This window comes from Tiliqua scincoides, chromosome 4, assembly GCF_035046505.1.
Source record: "Tiliqua scincoides isolate rTilSci1 chromosome 4, rTilSci1.hap2, whole genome shotgun sequence".
Classification (NCBI taxonomy): Eukaryota; Metazoa; Chordata; class Lepidosauria; order Squamata; family Scincidae; genus Tiliqua; species Tiliqua scincoides.
In genome coordinates, this window is record NC_089824.1 from 112,642,781 (window position 1) to 112,655,095 (window position 12,315).

At 44.5% G+C, this 12,315-nt stretch overlaps 1 protein-coding gene across 1 annotated transcript in view; it reads right to left on the reverse strand.

Moving 5' to 3' along the window:
• Positions 1-12,315, reverse strand: part of ASTN1 (astrotactin 1) — a 319,088-nt gene that overhangs the window by 144,454 nt on the left and 162,319 nt on the right. The window contains exon 6 of the mRNA XM_066624531.1: positions 2,239-2,388. Coding sequence (XP_066480628.1) covers positions 2,239-2,388 — 150 coding nt within the window. The remainder of the gene's footprint in view (positions 1-2,238; positions 2,389-12,315) is intronic.

Here is a 12,315-nt window from a genome sequence, read left to right on the forward strand (position 1 = left end):
CATATTTAACTGACACTAAACTGACACTGAAACTGACACTTTAGCTGCTCTTCAGGCATGCAGCAACAAAACTGACAAAACTGACTAGACTCCAGCAGGGGCTCCATACATTAAAGGGGGTGTCTGTCAGACGCTTCCTTCCCCCCGGTAGATCTCTGGGCCTTGCTGGGTTTCAAAGTAGCTCTCGAGCCAAAAAAGTGTGAGCACCCCTGCTCTACAGGGACGGAGGCTTTATCTGACAGGATTTCCTGCAGACTATTGGGACACAGCCTTCCTTTCTCATTCCCACAGCTTCCAAAGTGTGGGGAAAAGGTACTTTTGCCAATTAGAATAGACCCAAATAATATCTCTATAAATTACAATTTTTTCAGTAGACACAGTTCTATGAGAATAGTAATGTTTCTGGATGCCACTGTTAATCCCCTTTCTCTGAATTCAAGAACTGTTAGGCTGTGGTGGGAGAACCATCATATGCTTTTTGTGTTATTTAGAGAGGAGCCTCTCTGATCTGTTTCAGAAATAATCAACTAGTTAAATTTCCTCAGAAGTTCTCAATGTCTGGAAAATTAACAGGAACTGTGGACTGGAACTAGATCAGGACCATGGATCCCGACATACGGCAATGACACAATCAGTGTGCACCACGGCCAAGTGCACCACGGCCAAGTGCACCACGGCCAAAATCCTGCTGTAGACTTTGAGCTGTGACTAAATGTCTTCTGGCTGTGCATTTTTGCATTATTTTCTGGAAACAAAGGAAACAGTAGGGCAAGATTCCTTCACAAAGTCATACAGACACTCCAGTATGAGTCTCATGCAGGTTTCTTTTATATTCATAATGATCTCTTTAGTGTCCCTGAGCTGCCTCTGGCCTGATGGCACTTAAAATTAAAAGGCACTAAAATTGTCAATGCACACCATCAGGTTTTTGACAATTGACAAGGCACACCATGCCTGTGGGGAGCTCACATTCCCATTGACCCTACTAATAAATGATCTTCCCCCAAACTCCTGTGGCACACCTATGGACAACTCGTGGCACACTAATGTGCCACAGCACAGTGGTTGAAAATGGCTGACTTACAGTGTAATGAATAACTTGGCTCAGATGGACCGAGGAAAGCAGCCAAAAGGTCTGGGGCAGCACCTCAGATAAATTTTATCAGGGGGTAGAAAGTTTCTTTTGGGCCCCTTCCCAAAGGGGAAAAGGGTAATGGGAGAAGAGGGGAGGGTGCTGACAGCCAGAATAGTCTTTGGAGCCCAGGTCTACCAGGCCCAGAGCCTAGGTCTACCCAACTGTGCAGCATTGGCAGGCAGATAAAGGAAAAGGAAAACCAAACACACTCCTAATTCTCTTTAAAATCTTTGAAATTAAGAAAATCATTGCTGAAAATTAGCATCAATTACAGACACACACTGTAGCCTTGCAGCTGTGCCCCTGAGTGCCCTTGAACCTTCATGGTTATTAGAGCCACAATAACCTTCATGGTTATTAGAGCCACAAGCCAAAGAGCTACTACAGTAGGCCAGTTTACTCCCAGATTTGACACGGTGTTAAGAAGGGTCATGGATGCATCTCTGGGTCCGGTGTGTATGGTCTGCAGCAGCAGCAGCCACTGCATGCCCACGGTTGTGCCCCCAGTATCATGCATAGGCAGTGAGTTTGGGTGAGATCGGAAAATATAAGATTCCAGGAACTTTCTGGGCCCCCTCCTGGGCCCCCTTTCTGACCCTGGGCCCAGGTACAAATTACCCCATTTTACCCCACTCTCCTAGGCCCTGGGCAGAAGGTGTAGGCAGGATCTTGAAAGTGAAATAGGATACTACTGCTCCAGGCCCCATTCTGTGTATCTCCCAGCAGGATTCCAGTATGATGATGTGCATCTGATGATGATGTGAATGTATATAAGCATGGTCTTATATACATTCCAGACAACTCCTTCTCCCCAATATCTACTGGTCACATTATTTCCTTATGTCAACAGACATGACTTGACTGATTTCCCATTAGGCCCTGGAAATCTAGCAGCCTCAGCCTGCTTAGTCCTGGCCATTTGGGAGCTTAAGTTACATTTGCTTGCTACTTCCCTGTGCTTGCCGACTGATGCAGACAGTAGGTTTCAGGTTGGCTAACTAATTCTACAGAAAAGTACCAATGCACATTACCACCCCCAACATGAGACCCGAGACTGACCCAGAAGAAGATGAGGTAGAGCAACAGGGAGGACACTGACTCACCATCAGCAATGAGATGCTCCGGAACATGCAATGTGATCTTGACCACAAGAGGGCAATTTGCATGGGAGGCACAAACCAGGCCAATGATGCAACTGGTAATGCTGATAAGCGTCAGGGTAGTCTTGCTAATGGGACTCCTTGGTGAACCCACTGCAAAGGTAAAACAAAGGAGAGCTAAAATGAAAGTCACAATGGGATGAATCAAGAGGTCATCTAATTTGAGTATGGACCACAGCACTGAGAGCTTGATCACAGATCAACACAGATGAGAGAGCAACATAGATGCTGGATCTGATGGCTAACTAAGGTATTCCTGTTGTGTGCAATTAACTTTTATTTAATTAATTGTAGTAGATAACAATGTCTTCATTATTCAACCTTATCCCTGGCAACTGTTAAAGGAGTAAAATGGCTTTCAAAGGTCACACAAGCTAAGGCTTAGGCGAGTCTCCCAAGGGAAGAGACCTACAAAGTTGAAAGGCAGTCTTAAAGAATGTAAATGCAGCTGCCAAGCCAAAATCTGTAGATGTGTGTCTTAGAATTCCCACATTTCCATCTATCTCATTTTTATCACCCAATTTTTATGTCAGTGAGTTCAAAGAGTGTCAGTAATAACCCTGCAAAGTAGGTCAATATTATTATCCCCATATTACTCTTGAGAGTCTGAAACAGCAGATGACCTAAGGCCACCACTTCAATTAATGGCAGAGCAAGATCTGAACATAAGAACAGCCCCACTGGATCAGGCCATAGGCCCATCTAGTCCAGCTTCCTGTATCTCACACCGGCCCACCAAATGCCCCAGGGAGCACACCAGATAACAAGAGACCTCATTCTGGTGCCCTCCCTTGCAACTGGCATTCTGACATAGCCCATTTCTAAAATCAGGTTGTACATGCACATCATGACTTGTAACCCATAATGGATTTTTCCTCCAGAAACTTGTCCAATCCCCTTTTAAAGGTGTCCAGGCCAGACGCCATCACCACATCCTGTGGCAAGTAGTTCCACAGACCAACCACATGCTGAGTAAAGAAATATTTTCTTTTGTCTGTTCTAACTCTCCCAACACTCAATTTTAGTGGATGTCCCCTGGTTCTGGTGTTATGTGAGAGTGTAAAGAGCATCTCTCTATCCACTCTGTCCATCCCCTGCATAATTTTGTATGTCTCAATCATGTCCCCCCCTATTCTAGGCTGAAGAGGCCCAAACACCATAGCCTTTCCTCATAAAGAAGGTGCCCCAGCCCCGTAATCTTCTTAGTCGCTCTCTTTTGCACCTTTTCCATTTCCACTATGTCTTTTTTGAGATGCAGCGACCAGAACTGAACACAATACTCCAGGTGTGGCCTTACCATAGATCTGAAGTCAGAACTTTGTGGGTCACCACACAGTTACTTACCCACTGAGCTAAATACATTTCTTAGGCTGCAATTCTATCTACACTTACCTGGGAATAAACCCCATTGACTATAATGAAACTTACTTCTGAGTAGACATACATAGGATTGGGCTCTTAAGCTCTTACCAAAGTCTGAATTTAAAAAATACAGAAGAAGTTATGAAGCAGCTTTCAATTTGGACTCTTTTACTGGAGAGTGAGCCCTGTTTTGGGGAAAGGCTCTCAGTAAACCTGGTATAGGACAAATCCGTAACTATTGGGGAGAACATAGGCAGAGGCAAAGAAGTGAGCAGGGTGTTTGAAATAAGAGAAAACCTAGAGTCACCTGCTATGTCACAGGGGGCCCAACAAGTTTGGAGAGACAAGAGTGGCTGCACTGTCTCCAACAGTGAAAAGTCCAATATGAACAGAGAACATATTCCACAGTCCCTTAGGGCTAACACAAGGGACTCTGGGGAGCACTTAATGTCACTTAGGGTGCAATCCTATCCTGCACGGGAACAGGCAAGCCAGGAGGCTTGCACTTTATTATTATTATTATCCAGCGCAGGATTGTGGCCAGAAGCGGCTTAGCCAGAGGCAAAGGGAAACTTTTCCCCTTACCCCTGGGTAAGGGCTGCTGGCTCCAATGGGTCTCCTCAGACGTGCGCCACCTCTGGAGGTGTCCAAGGAGAGCCGAGCGGCTTGGAGTTGGGATTCGGCAATTAGCCCTGCCTCCACCTCCCTCCTGCCTCCTCCCCGCTCCCCCATGCCTACCTTTTACTCAAGTCAGCCCAGCTGGAACGATGCAAGATGCAGCAGGGAAGCCACCACGGAGGCTAGATTCAACCTTCGTGCGTCTGCGCATCTCCTTGCGCCAACATGGCTTCCTCATGTTTGCAACCCTCCAAGGCCAGTGAAAGGGACTTGTGTCAGCCCAAGGCGCAGTTAGGATTGTGCTCTTAATGTGGGCATGGCCAGGTCAGACAGTGAACATGCAGATTTGTTGCCAATCCTCAATGAATGGCAAGGGTGGTGCCAGCTCCTAGTTGATGCAATGCTTCTGACACATCAGAAGTGCGAGTGCTGACGCAAAGATTTTGTATAACACATGCAAAACAAAAGTACATTTAGCAAGCATATAACTAGTTGAGTGGGGAAATTCAGAGATGAGTCACACTGATTTTCTCCTCTCAGACAAGAAGTCTCATGAAATCCTCTTTGGTGTCAGTCCTGCGGACTTCCAACTAAAGTGCAACACCAGCTTTTCCTTCCAACCCCAAACCCTGTGATACTTTGGTTTCCTTGAAATGTTACAGCAGGGCCATGCAGGCTGCTCTACCACAGGTTCATTCCACAGTGGTAATGTTCAAAGTAATGTTCAAATGTAATGTTCAAAGGTCCAAGATGATATGAGTGATGCGTGTCGCCTGGGCTTTTCTCAGCAGCTTTGTGTTACTAAGCTGTGGTTATGATCTGCTTGTGTCCCTCCTTTGTGGGCTGAGTGTGTCCCATTCACCTTCTACAGATTTCCAAGAAACTCACCCTTCCACTGTCTTTGGCAAAATGACCAGATTCATCCTGAAGCAGTGAGCTGCAGTCGTTAACCAAGTAAGATTTATACAAACATTGAGATGAAATGCACAGCCAGGAGTCAGGAGAGTGGCATGGTCAGGCATGCGCCCAGAGAAATCTCAATGACATGGCCACGCCCTGTATTTAATCTCCTTAGAAATATTATTATTATTATTATTAACAGTATTTATATACCGCTTTTCAACTAAAAGTTCACAAAGCGGTTTACAGAGAAAAATCAAATAACTAATGGCTCCCTGTCCCAAAAGGGCTCACAATCTAAAAAGATGCAAATGAATACCAGCAGACAGCCACTAGAACAGACAGTGCTGGGGTGAGGTGGGCCAGTCTAAAGGCCCTCTTATACAGGGGTCTTGCTTTAGCATTTGCCTCATTTGGGCTGATTTAGGAAAGGGGATTAGGTGAGTGGATAGGTAATTTCCTGAAGTAGCATTAGCTGAGGGACTGTACCCTAAACCATGGTTCTGAACAGCAGTATCCCTCATTACCAGCCTGCAAGCACAGAAACATCAGGCTCCCCAGGGTAATTAGCAGCACTCTACAGAGCAGTTCACTCCTCCCTCTTCCTCCAGACTTGATCTATCACTGTCTCAGACACAAGCTCCTGAGTGGCTTCCTCTATCTGTGTCCCCTGGGCATCATGGCATCCTGCCATCTACTATCTCTGACAGCCAGTATGATGTCCCAGTAGGGAGGAAGGCTCAGATATGTAGGAAGGGTAACACAATCATGTCCAAGTAGAATGTCTATCTGTTTTAGCCAACTAAAGGGTCACCTTCATTAAACAAACTGAAAATAAATGTTTGATGCATTATAATTGCTGAGTTTCAAAGCAAATGTGTGGAAACAGAGGTTTTTCTAACATTTTTGAATCAGCTGAATTGTAATTCTGAAAACATCTGAGCTAATGGACAGCACTGCTTGCTTATCTGCATCACATTTGCATTCCATTCTTCCTCTGGTCAACTCAAACAGCTGTGTGAGGGTATTTATTTATCCCTCATTACCAGGTTAATTTATTTATTAACCGCCTTTCTCCTGGAAGGGCACCAAAGGCAACTAACAACAATCAAATAGATAAAAAATACAAAAAGCTCTAAAATACAGATAAAACTATAAAAGACAATAAAAACAGACAATATAAAACAATACAAACAAACAATACAAAACAAAGCTTCCAGCAATAAGAAACACCAATTTAAAAAGCATTAAAATAACTTCCTAAAAGCAGCTGTTTTAGGGCCAAAGCTTTCCTAAATAAAAATGACTTCAGGCCTCGCCAGAAAGAGGAAGTTGTCTTCAACTTCAATTCAACTTCAACTTCAATATGGAACTTCAATTCCATAACATAGGCACCACCACTAAGAAGGCCCTGTTTCTGGCCACCATCCCCCTGACCTCTCTTAGTGATGGCACAACCAACAGCGTCCCCTCTGATGATCTAAGAGAATGGAGCAGATTATATGGGAGGAGGTGGTCTCTCAAGTATGCTTGTCCCAAGCTGTTTAAGGCTTTAAAGGTCAAAACCAGTACCTTGAATTGGGTCTGGAAACGAGCCGGCAGCCAGTGCAGCCACCAGAACAGTGTGAGAGTTACTGCTGACCTCCAGCAACCACATGAGCCACTGCATTCTGTACTAACTGTAACTTCTGGTTTGTCTTCAAGGACAGCCCCACGTACAGTGCTTTACAAAAATCTAATCTTGATGTCACCATAGCCACCGTGGCCAGATGCAACTGAGGCAGGTACAGCTGTAGCTGGCACACTAGACGAAGCTGGGCAAAGGAGCTCCTGGCCACAGCCGACACCTGGACATCCAGGAGCAGCTGTGAGTCCAGGATAACCCCCAAGCTGCAAACATGCTCTATTAGGGGGAGTGCAACCTCATTCAGAGCAGGGCAATAGTTCAGCACCTGCATTGTGGATTTCTGAACCAAGAGGACCTCTGTCTTGTCAGGATTTAATCTCAGCTTGTTTGCCCTCATCCAGATCCCAACTGCCTCCAGGACAGAGAGACAGAGCTGAGCGTCATCAGCATGCTGATGGCACCCAACCCCAAATCTTCAGATGACCTAGCCCAGCAGTTTCATATGGATATTAAACAAGATGGGGACAATATAGAGGCAGCACCTCACACCCCAAGGGCAAAGGTGCTGAACAGGAGTTCCCCAGTACCACCACCTGGGATCTGTCAGCCAAGAAGGATCGGAACCACCGCAAGACAGTGCCCCCGATCCCCAACTCAGACAACCATCCCAGAAGGATGCCATGGTTGATAGTGTCAAAAGCCGCTGAGAGGTCCAAAAGGACTAGCAAGGATGCACTCCCTCCATCCAGCCCTCAGTGTTGGTCATCTACCAAGGTGACCAAGCCTGTCTCCATCCTGAAGCCCAGCCTGAAAGAGATCCAGATAATCCACTTCATCCAAGACCCTCTGGTGGGCCACCACCCACTCAATCACTTTGCCCAGAATTGGGGGGTTTGAGTCTGGTGGATAGTTGTCCAGTACAGAGGGATCCAGAGAGGGTAAACCACTGCTCGGTTTCATGCTCACATTCCCTCAAAGATGAATTTACTACCCTCTCTGTCCACTCCCTCCCAGTACCTCCTAGAGGGCCAGAAATTTTTGCAAATAAATCAAGCTTAGATAATCACCTTGCCTTATCTCCAAGGTCGCTCAGGGGACAGAGATTTTCAACTCTGAAAAAGTTGCTTTTCAAGAGGCACCAGCAAACCCAGTCAGCTCAGGCAGAAAGACCGTTGGGCAGCAAGGCAGGTGGACAGTACATCAACAGATCCCAATCCTGTCCCAGCTTTCCAACTTGACATACAGATACTTGGTGAACTGCCAGACAGGGCTCATAAGAACATAAGAACAGCCCCACTGGATCAGGCCATAGGCCCATCTAGTCCAGCTTCCTGTATCTCACAGCGGCCCACCAAATGCCCCAGGGAGCACACCAGATAACAAGAGACCTCATCCTGGTGCCCTCCCTTGCATTGGCATTCTGACATAGCCCATTTCTAAAATCAGAAGGTTGCACATACACATCATGGCTTGTAACCCATAATGGATTTTTCCTCCAGAAACTTGTCCAATACCCTTTTAAAGGCATCCAGGCCAGATGCCATCACCACATCCTGCGGCAAGGAGTTCTACAGACCGACCACATGCTGAGTAAAGAAATATTTTCTTTTGTCTGTCCTAACCCTCCCAACACTCAATTTTAGTGGATGTCCCCTGGTTCTGGTGTTATGTGAGATTGTAAAGAGCATCTCTCTATCCACTTTATCCTTCCCATGCATAATTTTGTATGTCTCAATCATGTCCCCCCTCAGGCGTCTCTTTTCTAGGCTGAAGAGGCCCAAACGCTGTAGCCTTTCCTCATAAGGAAGGTGCCCCAGCCCAGTAACCATTTTAGTTGCGCTCTTTTGCACCTTTTCCATTTCCACTATGTCCTTTTTGAGATGTGGCGACCAGAACTGGACACAATACTCCAGGTGTGGCCTTACCGTCGATTTGTACAACAGCATTATAATATTAGCCGTTTTGTTCTCAATACCTTTTCTAATGATCCCCCAGCATAGAATTGGCCTTCTTTACTGCCGCTGCATATTGGGTCGACACTTTCATCGACCTGTCCACCAACACCCCAAGATCTCTCTCCTGATCTGTCACAGACAGCTCAGAACCCATTAGCCTATATGTGAAGTTTTGATTTTTTGCCCCAATGTGCATGACTTTACACTTTCTGACATTGAAACGCATCTGCCATTTTGCTGCCCATTCTGCCAGTCTGGAGAGATCCTTCTGGAGCTCCTCACAATCACTTCTGGTCTTCACCACTCGGAAAAGTTTGGTGTCGTCTGCACACTTAGCCACCTCACTGCTCACCCCTGTCTCCAGGTCATTTATGAAGAGGTTGAAAAGCACCGGTCCCAGGACAGATCCTTAGGGCACACCGCTCTTCACCTCTCTCCATTGTGAAAATTGCCCATCTCCCTTCCACATGGCAAGGGAGATGGAATCTTGAAATATTATCACAACGCACCCACCCCCAGTCTCTGCAGTCTCTCAAAGTTAACTGCAAGTACATGTAACCCCACTCACTCACCTTGTTATGCCTGCTTGTCTCATTCCCTACCCCCCTTTTCAGCTTCTTGCCTGACCTCTGGAGCTCTTGCCTGACCTCTATTCTGTGAGCTTCTCAGTGGAACAATCTGTCTTTTTTTGCTTGCATTACTCTTTAAAACACTACTTTGCTGGTACTTCATCATGCCTGAGCAGTCCTATCTCCTCCAACTCCACCTCTTGCTAGTGACACTATAAAAGGTCTGTCCTGCTTTTGTCTTAGAGACATTAACACAACATCAAGTCTGATGGGCTCTGCTTGCCCTCATTGCTTGTTCTCAATATTCATTTACAGGTGTGATCCACTTAATGCCACTTAATTCTCTTATCCCCATTGTTATGTGATTAGGTCCAGTGGCATAGCTAAGAGGGTACAGGCTGTAGCAGTTGCACCGGGCAACAAGCTTTAGGGGGGCAACAAGCTGAGCTTGACACTAGTGGCCAAAATTGTAAAAAAATTGGTATGTATGAATAATACCATCATGTTATATATAATTGGAAAGGTAGTTTAATGCAGAATGCAATGAAACAAACCTCACTGGAATATCTGTATGCTATCAAAAGCTATGGCCACTTAACCAGAAAACAAAAACGCAACTGCCTTATGGAACAAAAAGTGGATTTCTTTAACTCAAAACTGACCTATGATTGTTCTGAGAGCCAATGGAATGTTATTATGACACAATGTGGACACAATAAGGTGTTAATATGAGTCAGCTCTCATTCCATGTATCATAATACAGCTACTCCTGCTAACTGGTAAAGAGGCACTTTTCCAAGTGGGGCTCCACTTATATTTAGCATGGAGAGAACAACTGTCCCTCTTCACCCCAGCACAGCATCTCTAACCATACGGGGCACACTTTTTATTTATTTACTTAATTAAATTTGATTTTGTCATGGGGGGCTACAAAATCTTCTTTGATTCCAAGTACTATATAGATGCCTGAGCTACTCCACTGGCTGGGGGTAGGTGGCAGATCAATTTGCACTTTTTAAAAAGCTCGGGCGTGATGTCACTTCTGGTTGTGACATCACTTCTGGGGCATCATTCTTCACAGGGCTACACATTCATTAGCTATGCCACTGATTAGGTCATTAAGTCATTCAGTCCAATCTATTGTCTTTGTTGTGTAAAGTGACACTCCCTGCCAGACACTAGCTAGCTGCACAGGCTGCTGGAGATAGATTGCCTCTTCTTTACATTAAGAGCCTCTCAGTTGTGTAAAGGCTATGGGAAATATGATTGCATCATTATCTTTATTGTGCATTGACCACTGTCATATATGCGGTCCATCATTAAGTGAACGGTTGTTAAGCGGTGCACACCTGTATTTATTTGCTTTCTATCCTCTTCTCTTCCTCTATTGTCTTTTTCCTAGTGTGTTTGCTCATCTATTTTTCAATAACTAGTTCTCCCTGACTTACCTCCTGACTCAGTTCCCACCTTCTACTGTTGCTCAATTATCCACTCCAATTCAACTTAAAATTTCTCACCCTGATCAAGTTCCTTCCAACCTTTTCTTCTGTTACTTTTTTGCCATTTTTTATTCAAATATTTATCTTTTAGCCCATAGTTAGGCATTTTCCTTCTTCCTCTTCTCATATTAACAATGTAAGCTAACGCTGCTTTTTTATCATTATAATATTGGCAAGATTCATAGCACTCTAAAGACCTCTCTTCAAACACTCCTCTGGTCTCATACTAACTACTGTAACATTACTAATCATTCTCTCATTGTGCTCTTTTTAAATTTCTGCTCTTAATTATTCTACACTTACCTGGTCATTGTTTTTCCATATCACCCATGATTGTTCTCTTCAATGCCATCCATTATAATCTCAAATAAAATTTAAATATCCCTTTCTTACCTAAAAGTCTCTGCATGGTCTTATTTTATTCTTATTTTATTCCTTCTTTGCCCAGCATTAACATAGCATTTTTCTAATCCTTTCCACCCCCCTTTCCTTTTGTCTTGGTTTTATTAGATTGTAAGCCTATAGGCAGGGACCATTCTAATTTTTTAAAATTATTCTAAAGCACTTAGTATATGCTAAGCACTATAGGAAGAACAACTGATGATGATGATGATGCTATTAAAAATAACAGTGACTACCCTAGGCCCTCCCAGTGAATATAAGAGCTGAGTGGAGATTTCAGCTGGGATTTCCCACATATAAACTTGACCCTGGAGCCACTAAACCTCACTGGTTCTTTTTCATCAGCATTTAGACTCAGGTCAACTAAATTTAATGTGAGTCATGATTACACCAGCAGAGTATTTAACATGATTTTGTTGCAACTTATAATGAAAGATGATATAAAAAATACACTTAGTTTCATTAAGCCATTTCTGCCCAACATTACGTATATGCAACAGGGATCAAATTCGTACACCTGTGGGCTGAGCAGAAATATCAAACAACACTAATAACAAGGTGCCAGGGACAGAACGAAACTGTACCTGTGTTTTCCAGGGTATTATCCTGCAGCCCTTCAATAAAAAACTACTTGTTGGGAATTAACAGCACAGACTCTGGCTTTATGCCTAAGCAACACTTCCCAACCCAACAAGCTGTTCAAGTTGTGCTGTGTACCATCCCTTCTCTCCTGAAACAGATCCAGTTCTGAAAGGCAGCTTGGCATCCAGATGGACAGAAAGCTAAGCTGCCATACAGTAAGGGCAGGGCACCTTCTGGGCCAAAATCAGATTCTAGTGAAGTCACTGCAAGGGGAAACTGTTGATTAACCCTGCAATGACAGCAAGAGGCAAACACTTCTGATTCACCATGTACTTGAGGAAGCTGTGTTCATTTTGTTTTTTAACGTGCTACATGTATAACTTTCTTTTTCAATATCAGAAAGCAGCATTCTAGCTGACCTGGAGCAGACTTGGCTCAGTCATAGCTACAGAAAAAAACTGGGGAACCATTTAAAAAGGGCAAGGCTATTCCTCTATACAAGAGTG